This window comes from Lonchura striata, chromosome 31 (genome assembly GCF_046129695.1).
Source record: "Lonchura striata isolate bLonStr1 chromosome 31, bLonStr1.mat, whole genome shotgun sequence".
NCBI classification, from domain to species: domain Eukaryota; kingdom Metazoa; phylum Chordata; class Aves; order Passeriformes; family Estrildidae; genus Lonchura; species Lonchura striata.
Genome location: NC_134633.1, coordinates 5,964,196 through 5,990,568, shown reverse-complemented (window position 1 = coordinate 5,990,568; position 26,373 = coordinate 5,964,196). Strand labels below are relative to the sequence as shown.

Here is a 26,373-nt window from a genome sequence, read left to right as displayed (position 1 = left end):
ATCTATAAAAATCAGAGCAGGGATCTGGGATTTTGGGGGATTTTTTGGCATTTTTGGGGATTTTTTTGGTGAAATATTTTGGAGATTTTTATTTTGATTTTTTTGGGTTTTATTTTTAGGGTTTTCCCACCCACCCATCCCAAAATTCCATTTATTCCCTAAAAAAATCAACAAAAATCAGAGCAGGGATCAGTGCCAGGAGGGGATTTTGGGGGATTTTTTGGGGATATTTTTGGGGCAATTTTTGGGGTATTTTAGGATATTTTTGGGATATTTTGGGGGTGATTTGGGGATATTTTTGGGAGAATTTGGGATATTTTGGGGATATTTTCAGGGTATTTTTGGGGTATTTTGGGGCTATTTTGGGGCTGTTTTTGGGGATATTTTTGGGTGATTTCAGGGAGATTTTAGGGTGATTTTGGGGTGATTTCGGGGATATTTTGGGGATATTTCGGGGATATTTTTTGGGGATATTTTAGGGATATTTTGGGGCTATTTCAGGGATATTTCGGGGTGATTTCAGGGATATTTTGGGGATATTTCGTGTCATTTTGGGGCTATTTCGGGGCTATTTTGGGGATATTTTGGGGCTATTTTGGGGTGATTTTGGGGCTATTTTGGGGTGATTTCAGGGCTATTTTGGGGATATTTTGGGGATGTTTCAGGGATATTTTGGGGTAATTTTGGGGATATTTTGGGGATATTTCGTGGATATTTCAGGGATATTTCAGGGCTATTTTGGGGTGATTTTGGGGATATTTTGGGGTAATTTCAGGGATATTTTGGGGTGATTTCAGGGATATTTTGGGGCTATTTTGGGGGTATATTGGGGCTATTTCGGGGATATTTTGGGGTGATTTCGGGGCTATTTTGGGGATATTTTCGGGTGATTTTGGGGATATTTTGGGGATAAATTGGGGATATTTTGGGGTGATTTCAGGGCTATTTTGGGGCTATTTTGGGGATGTTTCAGGGATATTTTGGGGTGATTTCGGGGATATTTCGGGGATATTTTGGGGTAATTTCAGGGATATTTCGGGGTGATTTCGGGGCTATTTTGGGGTGATTTCGGGGCTATTTTGGGGTGATTTCGGGGCTATTTTGGGGTGATTTCGGGGCTATTTTGGGGTGATTTCGGGGCTATTTTGGGGATATTTTGGGGGATTTCAGGGCGATTTTGGGGTGATTTCAGGGATATTTCAGGGTGATTTTGGGGATATTTTGGGGCTATTTTGGGGCTATTTTGAGGCTATTTCGGGGTGATTTTGGGGGATTTCGGGGCTATTTTGGGGCTATTTTGGGGCTATTTTGGGGTGATTTCAGGGATATTTTGGGGTGATTTCGGGGCTATTTTGGGGTGATTTTGGGGCTATTTTGGGGCTATTTCGGGGCGATTTTGGGGTGATTTTGGGGCATTTCGGGGCTCAGGCGGGGCTGGGCTCCTTCACCAGCCGCTCGCGGTCCTCGGCCGCTCCCGGCGCTCGCGGCTCCGGCCGGCAGCGGCAGCGGCGCCGCCCCAGCGCCAGCGCCAGGAGACACCCCGAAACCAGGAGACACCCCAAAATCGGGCCTGGGGAGAGAGGAACACCCCGAAATGGGACACCCCAAAAATGGGACAGGGACACCCCGAAATGGGACACCCCGAAACCAGGAGGCACCCCAAAATCGGGCCTGGGGAGAGACAGAGTCAGGGACACCCCGAAATGGGACACCCCGAAACCAGGAGGCACCCCAAAATCGGGCCTGGGGAGAGAGAGACACCCCAAAATGGGACAGGGACACCCCGAAACCAGGAGGCACCCCAAAATCGGGCCTGGGGAGAGAGGGACACCCCGAAATGGGACACCCAAAAAATGGGACAGGGACACCCCGAAATGGGACACCCCGAAACCAGGAGGCACCCCAAAATCGGGCCTGGGGAGAGAGAGGCACCCCGAAATGGGACACCCCGAAATGGGACACCCCGAGAGCAGGAGGCACCCCAAAATCGGGCCTGGGGAGAGAGAGACACCCCAAAATGGGACAGGGACACCCCGAAACCAGGAGGCACCCCAAAATCGGGCCTGGGGAGAGAGAGACACCCCGAAATGGGACACCCCGAAATGGGACACCCCGAAATGGGACACCCCGAAAGCAGGAGGCACCCCAAAATCGGGCCTGGGGAGAGAGGAACACCCCAAAAATGGGACACCCCAAAATGGGACACCCCGAAACCAGGAGGCACCCCAAAATCGGGCCTGGGGAGAGAGAGACACCCCAAAATGGGACACCCCGAGAGCAGGAGGCACCCCAAAATCGGGCCTGGGGAGAGACACCCCAAAAATGGGACAGGGACACCCCGAAATGGGACACCCCGAAACCAGGAGGCACCCCAAAATCGGGCCTGGGGACAGAGGGACACCCCAAAATGGGACAGGGACACCCCAAAAATGGGACAAGGACACCCCAAAAATGGGACACCCCAAAATCAGCCCTGGGGAGAGACAGAGGGACACCCCAAAAATGGGACACCCCAAAAATGGGACACCCCAAAAATGAGTCAGGGACACCCCAAAAATATCCCTGGAGAGAGACACAGGGGTCAGGGAAACCCCAAAAATTGAACCCACCCCAAAAATGGGACCCCCCGAAATTGGGACCCCCCCAAAAAATGGGACCCCCCCAAAATCGGGACCCCCCAAAATGGGTCAGGGACACTGGGAGGGATTTTGGGGCATTTTGGGACATTTTGGGACATTTTGGGACATTTTGGGGACATTTTGGGACATTTTGGGACATTTTGGGCCATTTTGGGACATTTGGGACATTTTGGGGCCATTCTGGGACATTTGGGGCCATTTTGGGGACATTCTGGGACATTTTGGGACATTTTGGGACATTTGGGGCATTTTGGGACATTTGGGGCCATTTTGGGGCATTTTGGGGCATTTTGGGACATTTTGGGACATTCTGGGACATTTGGGGCCATTTTGGGGACATTCTGGGACATTTTGGGACATTTTGGGACATTTGGGGCCATTTTGGGACATTTTGGGACATTTTGGGACATTTTGGGACATTTTGGGACATTTTGGGCCATTTGGGGACCCCAAATTCACCTTTGGAGGAGAAGAAGCTCCGGAATTCCTCGCCGAGGTCACCTGGGGGGAAACAGAGACGGGCTCGGGATTTGGGGCAAATTCGGGGGATTTTGGGCAAATTTGGGGCAAATTTTGGGCAAATTTTGGGGGAAAATTTGGGGAATTTTTTTCAATTTGGGTCAAACTTTCAGGCCAATTTCGGTGGAATTCCTTTAAATTTCGATCGATTCTTTCTCCATTTCGGGTGAATTCCCACACCAAATTTTTGGGATTCTTTTTTTATTTCGACAATTTTTTTTTTCAATTTGGGGCAAATTTTCAGGTCAATTTTGCTGATTTTTTTTTTTAATTTTGACCTTTTTTTTTTTCCATTTTTATCAAATTTTCAGACCCATTTCCCTGGAATTTTTTTAAATTTCGACAAATTTTTTTTTCATTTTTGTTCGAATTTCCAGACCATTTTTTGGGGATTTTTTTTTCCCCACATTTTTTTTTTTTCATTTTAGTTCAAATTCCCCCATGAGTTTTGGGATTTTTTTTCCCATTTTTATCCCAATTTCCCTACCAATTTTGGTGATTTTTTTCCAATTTTATTCCAATTTCCCCACCAATTTTGGGATTTTTTTTTTTTTAAATTTTTGGTGATTTTTTTCTTTTTTGGTGATTTTTTTTTTAAATTTTTTGTGATTTTTTTTTTCATTATTGGTGATTTTTTTTTAATTTTTGGTGACTTTTTTCCCCAATTTTCGGTGATTATTTCCCAGCCTGGCCGGATTTTGGGATGAATTTTGGGGTGATTTTTGGGGTGAATTTGGCGAATTTTGGGTTGAATTTGGCGAATTTCGGGCTGAATTTTGGGCTGAATTTTGGGGGAATTTCAGGTGAATCTCGGTGTGAATTCGGGCAGATTTTTGGGTTGAATTCGGCGAATTTCTGGCTGAATTCAGGCTGATTTTTGGGGTGAATTGGGGCATTTTGGGCTGATTTTTGGGGTGAATTTTGGGCTGAATTTGGGCTGATTTTCGGGCAGATTTTTGGGTTGAATTCGGGTGAATTTGGGCAGATTTTTGGACTGAATTGGGGCATTTTGGGCTGATTTTCGGGCAGATTTTTGGGTTGAATTTGGGCTGAATTTGCCTGATTTTCAGGCAGATTTTTGGGCTGAATTGGGGCATTTTGGGCTGATTTTCGGGCAGATTTTCGGGCTGAATTTGGCTGATTTTTGGGCAGATTTTTGGGTGGAATTAGGTCGATTTCCGGGCAGATTTTTGGGTGGAATTGGGCTGATTTCCGGGCAGGTTTTTGGGTGGAATTCAGCGTTTTTTGGCAGATTTCTGGGCAGATTTTTGGGTGGAATTGGGCTGATTTTTGGGCCGATTTCCGGGCAGGTTTTTGGGTTGAATTTGGCCGATTTCCGGGCAGGTTTTTGGGTTGAATTTGGCCGATTTCCGGGCAGATTTTTGGGTGGAATTGGGCTGATTTTCGGGCCGATTTCCGGGCAGATTTTGGGTGGAATTAGGTCGATTTCCGGGCAGATTTTTGGGTTGAATTTGGCTGATTTCCGGGCAGATTTTTGGGTTGAATTGGGCCGATTTTTGGCAGATTTCCGGGCAGATTTTCGGGTGGAATTGGGCTGATTTCCGGGCAGGTTTTTGGGTTGAATTTGGCCGATTTTTGGGCAGATTTTTGGGCTGAATTTGGCTGACTTTCGGGCAGGTTTTTGGGTTGAATTTGGCCGATTTCCGGGCAGATTTTTGGGTGGAATTGGGCTGATTTTCGGGCCGATTCCCGGGCAGATTTTCGGGTGGAATTGGGCTGATTTCCGGGCAGATTTTTGGGTTGAATTGGGCCGATTTTTGGCAGATTTCCGGGCAGATTTTTGGGTTGAATTGGGCCGATTTCTGGGCAGATTTTTGGGTTGAATTGGGCTGATTTTCGAGCAGATTTTCGTGTGGAATTTGGCCGATTTCCGGGCAGGTTTTTGGGTTGAATTTGGCCGATTTCCGGGCAGATTTTTGGGTGGAATTGGGCTGATTTTCGGGCCGATTTCCGAGCAGATTTTCGTGTGGAATTTGGCCGATTTCCGGGCAGGTTTTTGGGCGGAATTCGGCGTTTTTTGGCTCACCGCGGGGCCGGCAGCGGCGCAGGCACTCGTGCCGGTCGCGGTGGTTGTTGGCGTTGCCGCGGCAGCCGCCGTAGGTGAACTCCCGGCACGATTTCTCCGCCGGGACGTAAAACCAGCGCGGGAAGGCGGCGCGGCACGGCCCCGGCACCGGCGGCGCCGAGCACAGCTCTGGGGAAAAAAACCCGAGTTTGGGGAATTTGGGTCAAAATCCACAAAAATCCAAAATTCCCCCGAAAAATTCAAAAAGTCCCCCGCAAAAATCCCAATTTTGGGGGAAATTTGGATCAAAATCCGGCAAAAATCCCAATTTTCACTTTCAAAATTCAAAAATTCCCTTGAAAAAATTGGAGTTTAGGGGGAAATTCGGGTTAAAATCCAGCAAAAATCCGAAATTCCCCCGACAAAGTCAAAAATTCCCCTGCAAAAATCCCAATTTAGGGGGAAATTCGGGTCAAAATCTGGCAAAAATCCGAATTTTCACTTTCGAAATTCAAAAATTCCCTTGAAAAAATTGGAGTTTAGGGGGAAATTCAGGTCAAAATCCACAAAAATCCGAAATTCCCCCGACAAATTCAAAAATTTCCCGGCAAAAATCCCGATTTAGGGGGAAATTCGGGTCAAAATCTGGCAAAAATCCGAATTTTCACTTTCGAAATTCAAAAATTCCCTTGAAAAAATTGGAGTTTAGGGGGAAATTCGGGTCAAAATCCACAAAAATCCAAAATTCCCCCGAAAAATTCATAAATTCCCCTGCAAAAATCCCAATTTAGAAGGAAATTCGGGTTAAAATCCACAGAAATGCAAAATTCCCCCGAAAAATTCAAAAAATTCCCCGCAGAAATCCCAATTTAGGGGGAAATTCGGGTCAAAATCCACAAAAATACAAAATTCCCCCGAAAAATTCAAAAATTCCCCTGCAAAAAATCCCGATTTAGGGGGAAATTCGGGTTAAAATCCACAGAAATCCAAAATTCCCCCGACAAAGTCAAAAATTCCCCTGCAAAAATCCCGATTTAGGGGGAAATTCGGGTCAAAATCCGGCAAAAATCCGAATTTTCACTTTCAAAATTCAAAAATTCCCTTGAAAAAATTGGAGTTTAGGGGGAAATTTGGGTCAAAATCCACAAAAATCCAAAATTCCCCCAAAAAATTCAAAAATTTCCCGGCAAAAATCCCAATTTAGAGGAAATTCGGGTCAAAATCCACAGAAATCCAAAATTCCCCCGAAAAATTCAAAAAATTCCCGGCAAAAATCCCAATTTAGGGGGAAATTCGGGTCAAAATCCACAAAAATCCAAAATTCCCCCAAAAAATTCAAAAATTCCCCTGCAAAAATCCCAATTTAGGGGGAAATTCGGGTCAAAAGCCGCAAAAATCTGAATTTTCCCTTCAAAATTCAGAAATTCCCCTGAAAAATTCAGCATTTCCCCTTCAAAATTCAAAATTCAAAAATTCCCCTGTAAAAATCCGAGTTTAGGGGGAAATCTGGGTCAAAACCTGCAAAATTCTGAATTTTCCCTGCAAAATTCTGAATTTAGGGGGAAATGTGTGTCAAACACTGGCAAAAATCCAAATTTTCCATTCAGAATTCAAAAATTCCCCTGCAAAATCCAAATTTAGGGGGAAATTCAGGTCAAAACTGGCAAAAATCTGAATTTTCCCCTAAAAAATTCAAAAATTTTCCTGCAAAAATCCGAATTTAGGAGGAAATTTGGGTCAAAATCCAGCAAAAATCCAAATTTTCCCTTCAAAAATCTGGTTTTTCCCCTTCCAAATTCAGAATTTCCCCTGAAAAATTCAGAATTTCCCAGGAAATCTGGCCCAAATCCCGGCAAAAATCCCAATTTTCCATTCCAAATGTAAAATTTTCCCGCAAAATTCCGAATTTCTCACCTGCGAGGGAGGGGCTGGCGCTGCCGGAGGGAGCTGCAAAAAACGGGAAAAATGGGAAAAAATGGGAAAAAAAGGAAAAATGGGAAAAAATGGGAAAAAAAGGAAAAATGGGGGAAAATGGGGAAAATGGGGAAAAATGGGAAAAAAAGGAAAAATGGGAAAAATGGGGGAAATTGGGGAAGAAATGGGAAAAATGGGGGAAATTGGGGAAGAAATGGGGGGAAATGGGAACAAATGGGAAAAAATGGGGAAATAAGGGAAAAATGGGAAAAAATTGGAAAAATGGGAAAAAATGGGAAAAATAGAAAAAATGGGGAGAAAAAAGGGAAAAATTGGGGGAAAATTGGGAGAAATTGGGAGAAATTGGGGAAATTGGGGGAAAATTTGGGAAAAATTGGGGGAAATTGGGGGAAATTTGGAAAATTGGGAATTGCGGCACCGGCCCAGGGCGGATCGGCATCAGAACGTTCCCAAATCCCGGTGCCGGTCCCCGCCCGGCATTCCCGGTGTTCCCCGGCATTCCCGGTGTTCCCGGGATTCCCGGGATTTCCCGGTCCCCGCCCGGGATTCCCGGTGTCCCCCGGCATTCCCGGGATTTCCCGGTCCCCGCCCGGCATTCCCGGTGTTCCCCGGGATTCCCGGGATTTCCCGGTGCCCACCGGAGCCCCTGCAGCTCTCCCGGCGCTCCCGCTCCCCCTCCGGTCCCTTCCCCGCTATTCCCCGTTCCCTCCCGGTATTCCCGTTATTCCCGGGATTTCCCGGTGCCCACCGGCGCCCCCGCAGCTCTCCCGGCACTCCCGCTCCCCCTCCCGGTCCCTTCCCCGCTATTCCCCGGTGCCCCCCGTTACCCCCCATTATCCCCCGGTCCCTCCCGTTATTCCCGTTATTCCCGGTGCCCACCGGCGCCCCCGCAGCTGTCCCGGCACTCCCGCTCGCTGCCGAAGTTGTTCCCGGTCCCTTCCCCGTTATCCCCCGTTCCCTCCCGTTACCCTCCGGTATTCCCCGGTCCCTCCCGTTATTCCCGGTCCCTCCCGGTATTCCCGTTATTCCCGGTGCCCACCGGCGCCCCCGCAGCTCTCCCGGCACTCCCGCTCGCTGCCGAAGTTGTTCCCGGTCCCTTCCCCGTTATCCCCCGTTCCCTCCCGTTACCCCCCGGTCCCTCCCGTTATTCCCGGCCCCTCCCGTTATTCCCGTTATTCCCGGTGCCCACCGGAGCCCCCGCAGCTGTCCCGGCACTCCCGCTCGCTGCCGAAGTTGTTCCGGTTGCCGCCGCAGCCGCCGAACACGAAACTCTCGCAGCTCCCGGAGGAGGCGTTGAAAAACCAGCGCGGGATGGAGGCGCGGCAGCGGCCGGTGAGCGCCGGTAACCGGCACCGGGCTGCGGAACCGCCCGGTAACGACCCCAAAATCAGCCAAATTCACCCCAAAATTACATCCCAACCCCGGTAACCGGCACCGGGCTGGGGAACCGCCCGGTAACGACCCCAAAATCCCCAAATTTAACCCCAAAATGAGCCCCGAGCGCCGGTAACCGGCACCGGGCTGCGGAACCGCCCGGTAACGACCCCAAAATCCGCCAAATCCACCCCAAAATTCACCCAAATCCTCTCCGGGACCCCCCAAATCCTCCCCGGGATCTCCAAAATTTCCCCAGGACCCCTCGAATTGCCCCAGATCCCCCCAAAATTCCACCAGGACCCCCCAAATTCCCCCAATTCCCCCCCGGGACCCCCCAAATTCTCTCCTGGACTCCCCAAATTCCCCCAAATCTCCCCCAAATTCCCCCAAATCCCCTCCAAGATCCCCCAAATCCCGTCCAGGACCCCCCAAATTCCCCCCAAAACCCACCTAAACTCCCCCCCAACCCCCCCCCCAAACTCCTCCCCAAATCCCCCCAAAATTCCCCACAAAGCCCCCCAAATCCCCCCCAAACTCCCTCCAGGACCCCCAAAAGCTCCCCCAAATCCCCCCAAACTCCCCCAAATCCCCCCCAATTACCCCCCAATTTCCCCCAAACCCCACAAATCCTCCCCCAACGCCCCCCAAACTCCCCCAGTTTCCCCCAAATCCCCCCAAACTCCCCCAAACTCCCCCCAAACCCCCCCCCCAATTTCCCCCAAACCCCCCCAAACTCCCCAACCCCCCTCCAGGACCCCCCAAACTCCCCCAAAACCCCCCCAACTCCCCCCAAACTCCCCAAACCCCCCCCAATTTCCCCCAAATCCCCCCCAACTCCCCCCAAACCCCCTCCAGGACCCCCCAAACTCCTCCAAATCCCCTCCAACCCCCCCAAACTCCCCCAAACCCCCTCCAGGACCCCCCAAACTCCCCCAAACTCCCCCAAACTCCCCCAACTCCCCCCAAACTCCCCCAAATCCCCTCCAACCCCCCCCAACCCCCCCAAACCCCCTCCAGGACCCCCCAAACTCCGCCCAAACTCCCCCAAATCCCCTCCAACCCCCCCAAACTCCCTCAAACTCCCCCCAAACCCCCTCCAGGACCCCCCAAACTCCCCCCAATTTCCCCCAAATCCCCCCCAAACCCCCTCCAGGACCCCCCAAACTCCCCAAACTCCCCCCAAACTCCCCAAACTCCCCCCAATTTCCCCCAAACCCCCCCAATTTCCCCCAAATCCCTTCAATCCCCCCTCCCCCCCGGCGGTCTCCCCCCGGTACCGGCGGGGCCGGCGGGGGGGTCTCGGCCGGCGCCCCCCGCCCCCGCCAGGAGCAGCAGCAGCAGCGGGAGGAGCCCCGCCGCCATCGCAGGTGCGCCGTGACGTCACCAGGTGCGCCGGGACACGCCCACCGCGGCCGGGACACGCCCACCGCGGCCGGGACACGCCCACCGCGAGCGACTGACACGCCCACCGCGGCCAGGCCACGCCCACCGCGCGGGGAGCGGTTGTGGCGGCCACGCCCACCGAGCGAAGCCACGCCCACCTCGTTTGCATGTGCCGCGGGAAATCGCGAAGCTCTTCGGGGGGGTTTTGGCGGGATTTTGGGGGGCTTTGGGGGAGTTTTGGGGGGGATTTGGGGTCTGGGGGTTTTGGGGAATTTTGGGGGGATTTTGGGGATATTGGGGGGTTTGGGGGGGGGTTGGGGGGTTTTGGGGAGTTTGGGGAGGTTTTGGGGATATTGGGGGGTTTTGGGGGGTTTTGGGGAGTTTTGGGGAGTTTTGGGGGGATTTTGGGGATATTGGGGGGATTTGGGGGAGTTTGGAGGGGTTTTGGGGTTTGGGGGGATTTGGGGAGGTTTTGGGGGTTTTGGGGGAGTTTGGGGGGGTTTGGGGAGTTTTGGGGAGATTTTGGGGATATTGGGGGGATTTGGGGGAGTTTGGGGGTTTTGGGGAGTTTTGGGGGGATTTTGGGGATATTGGGGGGATTTGAGGGAGTTTGGGGGGGTTTTGGGGAGTTTTGGGGGGTTTTGGGGAGTTTTGGGGGGATTTGGGGGAGTTTGGAGGGGTTTTGGGGTTTGGGGGGATTTGGGGAGGTTTTGGGGGTTTTGGGGAGTTTTGGGGGGTTTTGGGGAGTTTTGGGGGGATTTTGGGGATATTGGGGGGATTTGGGGGAGTTTGGGGGGGTTTGGGGAGGTTTTGGGGGGAGTTTGGGGGGGTTTTGGGGATTTGGGGGCAGTTTGGTGGGGGTTCGGGGGGGTTTCGGGGATTTTGGGGTGGTTTGGGGGATTTCGCGGGGGTTCAGGGAGTTTGGGGGGGGTTGGGGGATTTTGGAGGGATTTGGGGAGTTTTGGGAGGGTTTGGGGGGTTTTTGGGGTGGTTTGGGGGGGTTGTGGGGAGTGTTGGGGGGATTTTAAGGAGTTTGGGGGGGGTTTGAGGTCTGGGGGGTTTTGGGGAGTTTGGGGGCATTTTTGGGGAATTTTGGGGAGTTTAGGGAGGGTTTGGGTGGTTTTGGGGGGTTCGGGGGGATTTTGGGACGTTTAGGAGGAGTTTGGGGGGGCTTTGGTGGATTTTGGGGAACTTAGGGAGGTTTGGAGAGTTTTGGGGAATTTTAGGGAGTTTGGGGGGGGGGGTTGGGGGATTTTGGGGAACTCTGGGTGGGTTTGGGGAAGTTTTGGGGGGGTTAGGGTCTGGGGGCACCCGGGTGGGGTTTTGGGGTGGTTCTGTGTGGATTTTGGGGGGTTCCGGAGGGGATTTTAGGGGGGATTTTGAGGATCTGGGGGGTTTGGGGAGGATTTTGGGGGGGCCATGGGGTCTGAGCGATTTTAGGGGACTCGGGGTGGATTTGGGCATATTTTGGGGTCTGGGGGCTTTTGGGGCTCTCTGAGGGTGTTTTTGGGGTATTTTGGGGGTATTTTGGGTCTGGGGGCTTTTGGGGGGCTCTGAGGGTGTTTTTGGGGTATTTTGGGTCTGGGGGCTTTTGGGGGGCTCTGAGGGTGTTTTTGGGGTATTTTGGGGGTATTTTGGGTCTGGGGACTTTTGGGGGGCTCTGAGGGTGTTTTTGGGGTATTTTTTGGGTCTGGGGGGATTTTTGGGGGGGTTTTGGAGTCTGAGGAAGCTGGGGGGGGGTCCAAGACTGAACCACGCCCCCTGCCACGCCCTTTACTCCTTTTATATATCAATTAATGTGGAATGGGCGTGGCCTGATTAAGCCACGCCCCCTGTCACACCCTTTAAATGACAATAGTGGATAAATGGGCGTGGTCTGCTTAAGCCACGCCCCCACCACGCCCTTTAAATTTCAATCGTTGCTAAATGGGCGTGGCCTGTTTAAGCCACGCCCCCGCCACGCCCTTTAAATGACAGTGTTTGATAAATGGGCGTGGTCTGGTTAAGCCACGCCCCCTCCACGCCCTTTCCTCATCAATTAGGGTTGGAATGGGCGTGGCCTGTTTAAGCCACGCCCCTGTCACGCCCTTTAAATGACAATAGTGGATAAATGGGCGTGGCCTGTTTAAGCCACGCCCCCTGCCACGCCCTTTAAATGTCAATAGTTGCTAAATGGGCGTGGCCTGTTTAAGCCACGCCCCATCACGCCCTTTAAATGACAATAGTGGATAAATGGGCGGGGCCTGTTTAAGCCACGCCCCCTGTCACACCCTTTAAATGACAATAGTGGATAAATGGGCGGGTCCTGATTAAGCCACGCCCCCGCCACGCCCTTTAAACGTCAATAGTTGCCAAATGGGCGTGGCCTGCTTAAGCCGCGCCCCCGCCACGCCCTTTCCTCATTAATTGGAGTTAAAATGGGCGTGGTCTGTTTAAGCCCCGCCCCACCACGCCCTTCCCCATCAATTGGGGCTCAAATGGGCGTGGCCTGATTAAGCCACGCCCCGCCACGCCCTTCCCCATCAATTGGGGTTCGAATGGGCGTGGCCTGTTTAAGCCCCGCCCCACCACGCCCTTCCCCATCAATTGGGGTTGGAATGGGCGTGGCCCGGTTAATCCCGCCCATTTCCCTTTCCACGCCCCCTGGGCGTGTCCCGGCCCCGCCCCTCGCCCCCAACCCCCGGCGGCCGCCCCGGCGCCGCGTCCCGGGCGATGGCGGCGGAGCGGGCGGCCCGGGGGGCGGCCGCGGGCCGGGGGCGGCTCTCGGCGGGCCCGGGGCGGCTCTCGGCGGGCCCGGGGCGGCTCTCGGCGGGCCCGGGGCCGCTCTCGGCGGGCCCGGGGCCGCTCTCGGCCGGCCCGGCGCCGCTCTCGGCCGGCCGCGGCTCCCCCGGGCGCTCCCCCGGCGTGCAGCGCCGCTCGGCGCGGGTCACCGTCAAGTACAACCGGCACGAGCTGCAGCGGCGGCTGGACACCGAGCGCTGGATCGACGGCAGGCTCGGGGAGCTCTACCGGGGACGGGTACCGGCACCGGGGACCGGGGATGGACCGGGGATGGACCGGGAATGGGGCGGGGGAACCGGGGATGGGGACCGGGACTGGCACCGACACCGGGCGCTGGATCGACGGCAGGCTCGGGGAGCTCTACCGGGGACGGGTACCGGCACCGGCACCGGGGATGGGGCAGGGAATGGGGCGGGGGAACCGGGGATGGTGACCGGGATCGGCACCGGGAACCGGGGATGGGGCAGGGAACCGGGACCGGGAACCGGGGATGGGGCGGGGGAACCGGGGATGGGGACCGGGACCGGCACCGACACCGAGCGCTGGATCGACGGCAGGCTCGGGGAGCTCTACCGGGGACGGGTACCGGCACCGGGGACCGGGAACCGGGGATGGACCGGGAATGGGGCGGGGGAACCGGGGATGGGGACCGGGACTGGCTCCGGGAACCGGGGATGGACCGGGAATGGGGCGGGGGAACCGGCACCGGCACCGGGGATGGGGCAGGAAACCGGGGATGGGGACCGGGATCGGCACCGGGAACCGGGGATGGGGCAGGGAACCGGGACCGGGAACCGGGGATGGACCAGGAACCGGGAATGGGGACCGGGATCGGCACCGGGAACCGGGGATGGACCGGGAACCGGGGATGGGGACCGGGACCGGCACCGGGAACCGGGGATAGACCGGGACCGGGATGGAGGCTCAGGGAGCTGTACTGGGACAGGGGAACGAGACCGGGACAGGACCGAGAACGGGATGGAGACGCGGGGAGGGTACCGGGGTGGGGCACCGGGAACCGGGATGCGGATGGAGATGGGACCGGGGACCGGGACCGGGAACCGGGACCTGGAACTGGAACTGAACCGGGACCGGGACCGGGAATTGAACCGGGACCGGGATTCCCTCTCCGGGAATGAGAACCGGGAGAGGGAGGGACCGGGAACGGGACTGGGGAGCGGGAAAGGGACGGGAGATGGACCCGGGACCGGGACCGGGACCGGGACCAGGAGATGGACCCGGGACTGGGACCGGGACTGGGAACCGGGGCCGGGACCAGAATGGGGACCGCGAACGGGACCGGGAATGGGATCAGGAACGGGAATCGGGACAGGGAACTGGACCGGGAACAGAACAGGGACTGAGACCGGGACGGGACCGGGACCGGGGAATGGACCAGGAACGGGAATGGGACCGGGACCGGGAGTGGGACCGGGGAATGGACCAGGAACGGGAATGGGACCGGGAGTGGGACCGGGAATGGGACAGGGAGCGAGACCGGGATCAGGACCGGGATCAGAACCGGGAATGGGACCAGGATGGGACCGGGATGGGATCAGGAGTGGGACCAGGACCGGGGAATGGACCAGGACCGGGAGTGGGACCGGGACCGGGATGGGACCGGGATGGGACCGGGACCGGGATGGGACCAGGACCAGGAATGGGAACGGGACAGGGACTGGGACCGGGATGGGACCGGGAATGGTCCCCTGGGAACGGTGACCGGGACCGGGAATGGAACCGGGAATGGGACCAGAACTGGGGAATGGGGAGCGGGAATGGGACCAGTACCGGGACCGGGAATGGGACTGGGAGTGGGACCGGGACCGGGATCTGGACCGGGATCGGGACCAGGACCGGGACTGGGATGGGGACCGGGAATGGGACCGGGACCGGGACCAGGACCGGGAGTGAGACCGGGAATGGGACCGGAACCGGGAATGGGACTGGGAGTGGGACCAGAACTGGGGAATGGGACCGGGAGTGAGACCGGAACCGGGATCCGGACCGGGATCAGAACCGGGAATGGGACCAGGACAGCGACCTGGACCAGGAATGGGACCAGAACTGGGGAATGGGGAGCGGGAATGGGACCGGGACCGGGACCGGGAATGGGACTGGGAGTGGGACCGGGACCGGGATCTGGACCGGGACCGGGACCAGGACCGGGACTGGGATGGGGACCGGGAATGGTCCCCTGGGAACGGGGACCGGGACCGGGAATGGAACCGGGAATGGGACCAGAACTGGGGAATGGGGAGCGGGAATGGGACCAGTACCGGGACCGGGAATGGGACTGGGAGTGGGACCGGGACCGGGATCTGGACCGGGACCGGGACCAGGACCGGGACTGGGATGGGGACCGGGAATGGTCCCCTGGGAACGGGGACCGGGACAGGGACCGGGACCAGGAACGGGACCAGAACTGGGGAATGGGGAGCGGGAATGGGACCGGGACCGGGACCAGGACCGGGACCAGGACCGGGACCGGGACCGGGACCGGGACCAGGACCGGGACCAGAACTGGGGAATGGGGAGCGGGAATGGGACCGGGACCGGGACAGGGACCGGGACCGGGATCAGGACCGGGAATGGGATGGGGAATGAGACCAGGACCGGGATCAGGACCGGGGGAATGAGACCAGGACCGGGATCAGGACCGGGACAGGGACCGGGACCAGGATCTGGACCGGGATCAGGACCGGGAATGGGATGGGAAGTGAGAGCAGGACCGGGATCAGGACCGGGATCAGGACCGGGACCAGGATCTGGACCGGGATCAGGACCGGGAATGGGATGGGAAGTGAGACCAGGACCGGGATCAGGACCGGGATCAGGACCGGGACCAGGATCTGGACCGGGATCAGGACCGGGAATGGGATGGGGAGAGAGACCAGGACCGGGATCAGGACCGGGATCAGGACCGGGATCAGGACCGGGATCAGGACCGGGACCGGGAGCGGGGCCCGGAAGAGTCCCGAGGGTCCCACGCGGGATCTCCCCTCCCCCACCCGTGGGAACGGAGAGAGGGAGGGAGGGGGAGGGGAGGGGGAGGGGCCGATGGGGACATGGGGGGGGTTGGGGACATTTTTTGGGGGGGTTGGGACATTTTTTGGGGGGGTTGGGACATTTTTGGAGGGTTAGGGACACTTTGGGGGGGTTGGGGACATTTTTTGGGGGGGTTGGGACATTTTTGGGGGTTTTGTGACATTTTTGGAGGGGTTGGGGACACTTTGGGGGGGGTTGGGACATTTTGGGGGGGTTGGGGACATTCAGGGTGAGGTTGGGGACACTTTGAGGGGGTTGGGGACATTTTTTGAGGGGTTGGGGACACTTTGGGGGGGTTGTGACATTTTTGGGGGGGTTTGTGACATTTTTGGAGGGGTTGGGGACATTTTGGGGGGGTTGGGGACACTTTGGGGGGGTTGGTGACATTTTTGAGGGGGTTGTGGACATTTTTGGGGGGGTTTGTGACATTTTTTGAGGGGTTGTGGACATTTTTGGGGGGTTGTGACATTTTTGGGGGGGGTGTGACATTTTTGGAGGGGTTGGTGACATTTTTGGAGGGGTTGTGACATTTTTGGAGGGGTTGGGGACATTTTTGGGGAGGTTGGTGACATTTTTGGGGGGTTGTGGACACTTTGGGGGGGTTGTGACATTTTTTGAGGGGTTGGGGACATTTTTGGAGGGGTTTGTGACATTTTTGGGGGGGTTGGTGACATTTCTGGGGGGTTGGGGACATTTTTGGGGGTTTGTCACATTTTTGGGGGGTTGTGACATTTTTGGGGGGTTGTGACACCCGCGCCCCCCAGGAGGGGCAGATGCCCGACGAGGTGAACATCGATGAGCTCCTGGAGCTGGAGACGGACGAGGAGAGAACCCAAAAAATCCAGGTGGGAAATTTGGGGGGGGGGGGGAGGTCGCAGCCCCTCCCTCACCCTCATTAACTCCATGCTAATTAAGCCCTCCCTCATTAACCCCTTCCCATCCAGGCCATTCTGAGCTCCTGCACCGCCGATACCCAGGTGGGGGAGGGGGAAATTTGGGGGATGGGGAAATTTGGGGAGGGGCAAATTTGGGGATGGGGAAATTTGGGGAGGGGGAAATTTGGGGGGAGGGGGAAATTTGGGGAGGGGGAAATTTGGGGAGGGGGAAAATTTGGGGAGGGGGAAATTTGGGGGGAGGGGGAAATTTGGGGAGAGGTATTTGGGGGGAGGGGGAAAATGGGGGAGGGGGAAAATGGGGGAGGGGGAAATTTGGGGAGGGGGAAATTTGGGGGAGGGGGAAATTTGGGGGGAGGGGGAAAAGGGGGGAGGGGGAAATTTGGGGATGGGGAAATTTGGGGAGGGGGAAATTTGGGGGGAGGGGAAAATTTGGGAAGAGGGGAAATTTGGGGAGGGGGAAATTTGGGGAGGGGCAAATTTGGGGAGGGGGAAAATGGGGGGGAGGGGCAAATTTGGGGGAGGGGCCCCAGCCGGGGGTGGGGGAGGGGAAAGCTCCGGCCGAGCTTTAAAAGGCGAAAAAATTCGGCCGCGAGCGCGAGCGGCGCTTCCGGGGGGGGGGAGGGCGGGGTTAATTAACGAGGGGCTCATTAGCGTTAATGAGCGCTAATTAGCGGTAATTGGCCCGCAGGAGTTCATCGCGCAGCTGCTGGCGCAGCTCCGGGGGCTCCCGAAGCAGCGGCTGCTGCAGAGACCCCCCCCCAAAAACGAGGAGCCCCCGTGACCCCCCCCCAGAAAATATCGGGGGGACGGACCCCAAAAATGGGGAGGGGACTCCAAAAATGGGGGGGGACCCCAAAAATGGGGAGGGGACCCCAAAAAACGGGGAGGGGATCCTAAAAATGGGGATGGGACCCCAAAAATGGGGAGGGGATCCTAAAAATGGGGAAAGGACCCCATAAAATGGGGAGGGGACCCCAAAAATGGGGGAAAGGACCCCAAAAATGGGGAGGGGATCCTAAAAATGGGGGGGAACCCAAAAAATGGGGAAAGGACCCCCAAAATGGGGGGGGGATCCCAAAAATGGGGAGGGGAACCCAAAAATGGGGAAAGGACCCCAAAAATGGGGAGGGGACCCCAAAAATTAGGAGGGGATGCCAAAAATGGGGAGGGGAACCCAAAAATGGGGGAGGGAACCCAAAAAATGGGGAGGGGACCCCAAAAAATGGGGGGGGACCCCAAAAAATGGGGAGGGGACCCCAAAAATGGGGAAAGGAACCCCAAAATGGGGAGGGGACCCCAAAAATGGGGAGGGGACCCCAAAAATGGGGAGGGGATCCTAAAAATGGGGAGGGGACCCCAAAAATGGGGAGGGGACCCCAAAAAATGGGGAGGGGATCCTAAAAATGGGGATGGGACCCCAAAAATGGGGAGGGGAACCCAAAAATGGGGAAAGGAACCCCAAAAAATGGGGAGGGGAACCCAAAAATGGGGAAAAGGACCCCAAAATGGGGAGGGGACCCCAAAAATGGGGAGGGGATCCTAAAAATGGGGATGGGACCCCAAAAATGCGGGGGGGTCCCCAAAAATGGGGAGGGGACCCCAAAAATGGGGAGGGGACCCCAAAAAATGGGGAGGGGACCCCAAAAATGGGGAGGGGACCCCAAAAATTAGGAGGGGATGCCAAAAATGGGGAGGGGAACCCAAAAATGGGGGAGGGAACCCAAAAAATGGGGAGGGGACCCCAAAAAATGGGGGGGGACCCCAAAAAATGGGGAGGGGACCCCAAAAATGGGGAAAGGAACCCCAAAATGGGGAGGGGACCCCAAAAAATGGGGAAGGGACTCCAAAAATGGGGGAAAGGACCCCAAAAAATGGGGAGGGGAACCCAAAAATGGGGAGGGGACCCCAAAAATGGGGAAGGGAACCCAAAAATGGGGAGGGGAACCCAAAAATGGGGAAAGGACCCCAAAAATGGGGAAAGGAACCCCAAAAATGGGGATGGGAACCCAAAATTGGGGGAAAGGACCCCAAAAATGGGGAGGGGAACCCAAAAATGGGGATGGGAACCCAAAAATGGGGGGGGACCCCAAAAAATGGGGAGGGGATCCTAAAAATGGGGAGGGGAACCCAAAAATGGGGAGGGGACCCCAAAAATGGGGAGGGGGATCCCAAAAATGGGGAGGGGAACCCAAAAATGGGGAGGGGAACCCAAAAATGGGGGAAAGGACCCCAAAAATGGGGAGGGGATCCTAAAAATGGGGGATGGGACCCCAAAAATGCGGGGGGGTCCCCAAAAATGGGGAGGGGACCCCAAAAATGGGGAAAGGAACCCCAAAAATGGGGAAAAGGACCCCAAAAATGGGGAGGGGACCCCAAAATTGGGGGAAAGGACCCCAAAAATGGGGGTCGCCCCCCCAAATGTCGCGCCCCTCCCCCCCGTTCCAGCTGTGGGAACATCTGGGCCGGAAGCGCCGCCCCTCCCCCCCCCCGTTCCTGCTGGGGCCCCGCGGGAAAAATTGGGAGAAAAAAGCCAAAAATGGGAAAAAAAAAAAATTAAAAAAGGGAAATTCTGAAATTCCCCGGGAACCCCAAAAATCCCCCCGGGAACCCCAAAAATCCACCCGGGAATCCCAAAAATCCACCCAAGAACCCCAAAAATCCCCCCGGGAATCCCAAAATTCCCCGGGAATCCCCAAAAATCCACCCGGGAACCCCAAAAATTCCCCGGGAACCCCAAAAATTCCCCGGGAACCCCAAAAATCCCCCGGGAATCCCAAAAATCCCCCGGGAATCCCAAAAATCCACCCGGGAATCCCAAAAATCCACCCAAGAACCCCAAAAATCCACCCGGGAATCCCAAAAATCCACCCGGGAACCCCAAAAATCCACCCGGGAATCCCAAAAATCCACCCGGGAATCCCAAAAATCCACCCGGGAATCCCAAAAATCCGCCCGGGAATCCCAAAAATTCCCCGGGAACCCCAAAAATCCACCCGGGATTCCCAAAAATCCACCCGGGATTCCCAAAAATCCACCCGGGAATCCCCAAAAATCCACCCGGGAACCCCAAAAATCCACCCGGGAATCCCAAAATTTCCCCGGGAACCCCAAAAATCCCCCCAGGAACCCAAAAATTCACCCGGGAACCCCAAAAATCCACCCAAGAACCCCAAAAATCCCCCCGGGAATCCCAAAAATCCACCCGGGAACCCCAAAAATCCCCCCGGGAATCCCAAAAATCCCCCCGGGAATCCCAAAAATTCCCTGGGAACCCCAAAAATCCACCCGGGAACCCTAAAAATTGCTCAGGAACCCCAAAAATCCACCCGGGAATCCCAAAAATCCACCCGGGAACCCCAAAAATTCCTCAGGAACCCCAAAATTTGCTTTCAGGCCCCCCAAAAAACCCAAATTCCCCCCCAAAAATCCCCAAAAATCAATCTGAGATCCCCCCAAAAATCCTCCCAAAAACCCCAAATCCCCCAAAATTCCACCCAAAATTCCCCCAGGAACCTCAAAAATCATTTAAAGCCCCCCCCAAACCCCAAATCCCCCTCAGGACCCCCAAAAACCCCAAATTTCCCCCAAATTTGAGTCCAGCCGGGTTCATTTGCATATATTTACATATTTATTACATCATTTCCCCCTCCCCCCACCCAGGGCCCTCGAGGGGTCCCAAAAATTCCCTAAAAAAAAAAAAAAAAAAAAAAAAAAAAAAAAAAAAAAAAAAAAAATTTCCAATCCCGAGAAATTCTTTTACAAAAATTCCCAAATTTTCCCCCAAAAATTCCCGGAAAATCAAAGGAAAAAAAAAAAACTCCTTAAAAAAATCCCCATTTTTGGGTGGAAAAATCTCAATTTTTGAGCTGAAAATCCCCATTTGTGGGGCAGAAAATCCCAATTTTTTTAGTGGAAAAAAAATCCCCATTTTTGGGTGGAAAAATCCCAATTTTGGGGCTGAAAATCCCCAATTTTGGGAGGAAAAAAAAATCCCAATTTTGGAGCTTTTTTTTTGGGATCTTCGCAGCTGCTCCCAAACTGGAATTTTTATTTCTTTGTTTTCAAAAAAAACCCCAAATTTATCCCAAAATTCCGACCCCAAATTGCCTAAAATTGTTTTTTTTAAAGGAAAAAATTCCACTTTTCTGGCTCCAAATCCCCCCGAGGGAAAAAGGGGAAAATTCCAGATTTTGCTCAATTTTCTGTGATTTTTTCAAAGAATTTTGAGGATTTTCGGGAATTTTTGGAGCTTTTTTAGGATTTTTGGGAAGAATTTTGTGACGTTTTTGTTGCTTTTTAAGGATTTGGAGAATTTTCCAAGTTTTCTTCTTTAAAATTCGATTTTTCATGTGATTTTGGGTCTTTTTTGGGTGTTTTTTTCGTGATTTTTTTTTCATCATTTTTGCCCATTTTAATGAGATTTTCAAGTAAATTTTGATTATTTTTAATTTAAAAAAAAATTCACCGATTTTGGATTTTTTTTTCATTATTTTCTGTGAGTTTTAATTTTCTTTTCCCATAATTTTCCATTTTTTTTCTCCTTTCTGAATTTTCCCGTTGATTTCCCACCAATTTTCATTATTTCCTTTTTGATTTTCTGGATTTTTTTCAATTTTTTCACCCAATTCTTCGGTTTTTTTGTCCGATTTTAACATTTTTTTAACATTTTCCTGCTGGATTTTCACCCATTTTTCACATTTTTGTAATTTCCTCTCATTTTTCTGCATTTTTGGGCTGCATTTTCATTTATTTTTATATTTTTCTTGTCTTTTTATGGATTTTACATCGATTTTTCCCAATTTTAACCTTTTTTCTACGATTTTGGATTTTATTTCCACGCGCAATTCTTAATTTTTCCTTTTTCTGCATTTTTAAACCATTTTGGATGGATTTAAATTCATTTTTCATGATTTTTCCACTCATTTTGGACTCTCCTTTTATTTTTATTGCAGATTTTGGACACTTTCCCTGATTTTGGACAAATTCTCATTTTTATTTTACTTTATTTTAATTTGTTTTTCCCCCACATTTTTTATTTTCAAGAGAATTTGGGGATATTTTTTAATTTTTTCTGCCTTTTTTAACGGCATTTAAATGGAATTTTTGACATTTCCTCCACGATTTTTGCCCATTTTCAGGTGAATTCCCATTTTTTGGCCACGATTTTGGGGATTTTTGTGTTGTTTTGATTTTTCCCCTTTTTCGGGATTTATATCTGACATTTTTTTAACATTTCCCACCGTTTTTTATGAAATTTTGGGTACAATTTCGCATTTTTGTCTCTTTTTTTACACACTTTGATTTTTCCCATTATTTTTCTGGGTTTTTAATGGAATTTTTTGTGCAATTTTGGGGTTTTTTTGCACATTTTACATTTTCCTGCAGCTTTTTTCCATTTCTCCCACCTTTTTATCCATTTTTTACCATTTTTGTGTCTTTTTTCCTCTTTTCCCCAATTTTTTACCATTTTTGTGTCTTTTTCCCCCGATTTTTTACCATTTTTGATGCTTTTTCTCCCATTTCCCACAGAAAAATCACCTCAAATCCCAAAATTCTGATTTACCCATCGGAAAAGCTGAACCGGGCTGAATTCTGGGGCAAAAAAACCAAATTTTGGGGCTTTTTTTGCTGCTCAAACCCTCAAAATTTGTGGTTTTTTTCCCCCGGAATTGGGAATGTTTTGGGGAAAAAAATGGGAATTTCAAGCCCAAGTCACCACAGGGGAAAATCCTCGGGAATTTGGGGAGAATTTGGGATTTATTTACAATTTTTATGGCTGAGAAAGACCCAAAAAGGGACAAAATTCCCCCAAAATCCCCCCCGAGGATCCGGCCGCTCCCGCGCCAATTCCGGGGGAATTTGGGAATTTTTGGGGCTTTTTTTGGGGTGAAATTGGGGGTTTTTGGGGGTGGATTTTGTGCATTTGGGGCGGAGTGAATTTTTTGAGGGAATTTTTGGAATAAATTGGGTGGATTTGAGGTCGGATTTTGCTTTTTTTGGGGTCGGATTTGAGATTTTTTTGGGGTGGATTTGGAATTTTTTGGGTCAATTTGCCTCCAATTGGATTTTCCACGGTTAAATTTCATTTTTTGGGGCTCAAATTTCACTTTTTTGGGGCCAATTCTCTCTTTTCCTTGGGGTGGACCCTCAACTTTTCCCTCCAGCCTCGGATTTTGGGTGGATTTGGGTGGATTTTGGTCGATTTTGGGTGGATTTGGGCGGATTTTGGTCAATTTTGGGTGGATTTGGGCAGATTTGGGCGGATTTTGGGCAGATCTGATCAGATTTTGGGTGGATTTTGGAAACCTGGATGGATTTTGGGTGGATTTGGGTAAATTTTGGATGGATTTGGGCAGATTTTGGGCAGATTTTGGCTGACCTGACCAGATTTTGAGTGGATTTTGGGTGGATTTGGTTAAATTTTGAGATTTGGGTGGGGCTGGGTGGATTTTGGCAGATTTTGGGTGGATTTTGGCAGATTTTGGGTGGATTTTGGGCAGATTTGGGCAGCCCTGACCAGATTTTGGGTGAATTCTGAGTGGTTCCAGGTGGATTTGAGCAGATCCAGGTGGATTTTGGGTGGATTTTGGGCAGATTTGGTCACACCTGACCAAATTTTCTGTGGATTTGAGCAGACCTGGCTGGATTTTGGGTGGATTTTGGGTGGATTTGAGCAGATCCAGGTGGATTTTGGGTGGATTTTGGGTGGATTTTGGGTGGATTTGAGCAGACCTGTCCACATTTCAATCCAATTTAACCACATTTTGATCTGATTAAACCACATTTTGATCCAATTTAACCACATATTTCCCTGATTAAACCACATTTTGCACCCATTTAACCACATTTTCCGCCGATTTAACCACATTTTTCACCCATTCAACCACATTTTTTGCCGATTCAACCACATTTTGTACCCATTTAACCAATTTTCCACCCATTCAACCCCATTTTCCACCCATTCAACCCCATTTTTTGCTGATTTAACCCCATTTTGCACCCATTTAACCCCATTTTGCACCCATTTAACCCCATTTTCTGCCAATTTAACCATATTTTGCACTGATTTAACCACATTTTGATCCAATTAAACCACATCTTGCACCCATTTAGCCACACTTTCCACCCATTCAACCATATTTTGCAGCCATTTAACCACACTTTGCACCCATTTAACCAATTTTCCACCCATTCAACCACACTTTCCATCCATTCAACCCCATTTTTCGCCGATTCAACCCCATTTTTCGCCGATTTAACCACACTTTCCACCCATTCAACCCCATTTTTCGCCAATTTAACCCCATTTTTCGCCGATTTAACCACACTTTCCACCCATTCAACCCCATTTTTCGCCGATTCAACCCCATTTTTCGCCGATTCAACCCCATTTTTCGCCGATTTAACCCCATTTTCCACCCATTTAACCCCACTTTCCAGCGGTGCGGCGCCGCTCCCGCCGCTCACTGGCAGAAGGGCGAGGCCGTGGGGTCGAAGCCCTTGAAGACGTCCTTGAGCGAGGCGCGGTCGCCGCCGTCCTCGGGCGGCTCCGGCCCGGCGCCGCCGCCCGGGAAGGGGCTCCCGGTGCCGGGCCGGAACACGGGCGGCACCGGGAGGGCGCGGGCGGCGCCGTCGGCGCCGGGCCTGGCCCGGGGCCGGTTGTAGCTGTTGTAGCTGTCCGTGGGCTCCGGCGCCGCGCGCCGCGCCGACGGCTCCTTGCCTCTGCCCGCGTCGCTTTTTTGGGGCGGATTCCCGTCGTTTTGGGGCTCTTTGGCCGGGCTGGCCGTCCGCGGGTCGTAGAGGCTGATGGCGCTCAGGACGCCGCTGCTGCCGCCGCAGCTCAGGCGAGGGTCGTAGGGAGCGACGGCCGGGCCGGGATCTTCGTCCGGAGAATCCCGGGAGCGGCTCCCGCGTTCCGGCGGCTTGGCCGCGCCGCCGCGCTCCGGCGCTTTGTGCAGCCGGGGGTCGGCGGGAGGAGCCTTCCTCACCCGGGGGTCGCTGGGTTTGTCGCCCGCCGAGGAGGAGGAGGACGAGGAGGAGGAGGAGGAGGAGGACGAGGAGGCGGCGGCGACGCTCTGGAGGATCCTGGAGAGCAGCTCCAAGTCCGGCAGCGCCGGGCCGGGCTCGCCGCCGGGCGCCGGGAGGGGACGCGGAGCGGGCGGCTCCTGCCGCGGCACGGGCGCGGGGATGAGATCCTCGGGGCTCCAGAGCACCGAGCGGGCGAAGGGCGGCAGCGGCAGCGGCGGCGGCGGCGGCGGCGGGCAGCGCCGGGGGTCGCGGCGGGGGTCCCGCGGGGCGCAGCCCGGGGCGGGCTCCAAGGGGATGGGCAGCGCGCGGTCCCGCGGGGCGCGCTCGCCCTCCTCGTCCTCGGCGGCGCCGGGGGTCCCGCGGGCGCCGCGGCGGGCCAGGCGCGGGTCGCGGGGCCGGGGGTCCGCCGGGGGGTCTCCACGGGGGTCTCCGGGCGGCGCCGGGGCTCCGGAGCCGCTCTGGTGCCGCAGGGATCGCAGGAGGGACGAGACGCTGCCGGAGGCGTCGGCCGAGTCGTCGTCGTCGCTGGAGTACCAGCTGCAGGGGTCGGCTGGGGAGGGAATGGGATTGGGATGGGAATGGGAATAAAAATGGAAATGGGAATGGGGATGGGGATGGGAATGGGAATGGGAATGGGAATGGAATGGGAATGGGAATGGGAATAAAAATAGAAATAAAAATAAAAATGGAAATGGAAATAAAATAAAAATGGAAATGGGAATGGGAATGGGAATGGGAATGGGAATGGGAATGGGAATGGAAATGGGAATGGGAATGGGAATAAAATAAAAATGGAAATGGAAATGGGAATGGGAATAGGAATGGGAATGGGAATGGAAATGGGAATGGGAATAAAAATGAAAATAAAAATGGAAATGGAAATAAAATAAAAATGGAAATGGAAATGGAAATGGGAATGAGAATGGGAATGGGAATGGAAATGGGAATAAAAATAAAAATAAAAATGGAAATGGAAATAAAAAAATGGAAATGGAAATGGAAATGGGAATGGGAATGGAAATGGGAATGGGAATAGGAATAAAATAAAAATGGAAATGGGAATGGGAATGGAAATGGAAATAGAAAAGGAAATGAGAATGGGAATGGGAATGGAAATGGGAATGGGAATGGAAATGGAAATGGGAATGGAAATGGAAATGGGAATGAAAATGGAAATAGAAATAAAATAAAAATGGAAATAAAAATAAAAATAGAAATGGAAATGGAAATGGAAATAGAAATGGAAATAGACCGGGATTTCGGAGTTCAGCTCAGGATTTTTTGTCTCAGCTCGGGATTTTGGGGCCCAGACCCGGGATTTCGGGGTTCAGACCCGGGTTTCGGGGCTCAGCTCAGGATTTCGGGGCTCAGACTGGGATTTCGGGGCCCAGACCGGGATTTCGGGGTTCAGCTCAGGATTTCGGGGTTCAGACCGGGATTTCGGGGCCCAGACCCGGGATTTCGGGGTTCAGAGCCGGGATTTCGGGGCTCAGCTCAGGATTTCGGGGTTCAGCTCAGGATTTCGGGGTTCAGCTCAGGATTTCGGGGTTCAGAGCCGGGATTTCGGGGTTCAGCTCAGGATTTCGGGGCTCAGACCCGGTATTTCGGGGCTCAGACCCGGGATTTTGGGGCTCAGACCCGGGATTTCGGGGTTCATCTCAGGATTTCGGGGTTCAGACCGGGATTTCGGGGCTCAGACCCGGGATTTGGGGTTCATCTCAGGATTTCGGGGTTCAGACCC

At 53.4% G+C, this 26,373-nt stretch overlaps 3 protein-coding genes across 3 annotated transcripts in view; 1 reads left to right on the top strand and 2 right to left on the bottom strand.

Moving 5' to 3' along the window:
- Positions 1-1,035: 1,035 nt before the first annotated feature.
- LOC110482935 (BPTI/Kunitz domain-containing protein) lies at positions 1,036-9,858 on the bottom strand. The gene is made up of 6 exons (XM_077789140.1): positions 9,774-9,858; positions 8,309-8,476; positions 7,099-7,131; positions 5,206-5,373; positions 3,099-3,140; positions 1,036-1,570 (listed from the first exon to the last, which is right to left on the bottom strand). The coding sequence occupies exons 1-6, from the start codon at positions 9,856-9,858 to the stop codon at positions 1,425-1,427; spliced, it is 642 nt and encodes a 213-aa protein (XP_077645266.1). The 3' UTR covers positions 1,036-1,424.
- A 2,844-nt stretch (positions 9,859-12,702) lies between these two features.
- On the top strand, positions 12,703-17,402 carry LOC144247698 (protein phosphatase 1 regulatory subunit 14A-like; the record flags this gene model as incomplete). The annotated part of the gene is made up of 4 exons (XM_077789129.1): positions 12,703-12,897; positions 16,473-16,553; positions 16,653-16,685; positions 17,293-17,402. Coding segments are annotated over 4 exons (402 nt in total), but the record flags the coding sequence as incomplete, so codon positions are not given.
- A 6,665-nt stretch (positions 17,403-24,067) lies between these two features.
- ZC3H4 (zinc finger CCCH-type containing 4) overlaps positions 24,068-26,373 on the bottom strand; it is a gene marked incomplete at its 5' end in the record, with an annotated part of 25,465 nt that continues 23,159 nt past the window's right edge. Inside the window, one exon of the mRNA XM_077789128.1 lies at positions 24,068-25,169. Within this exon, the coding sequence (XP_077645254.1) occupies positions 24,068-25,169 (1,102 nt within the window). The remainder of the gene's footprint in view (positions 25,170-26,373) is intronic.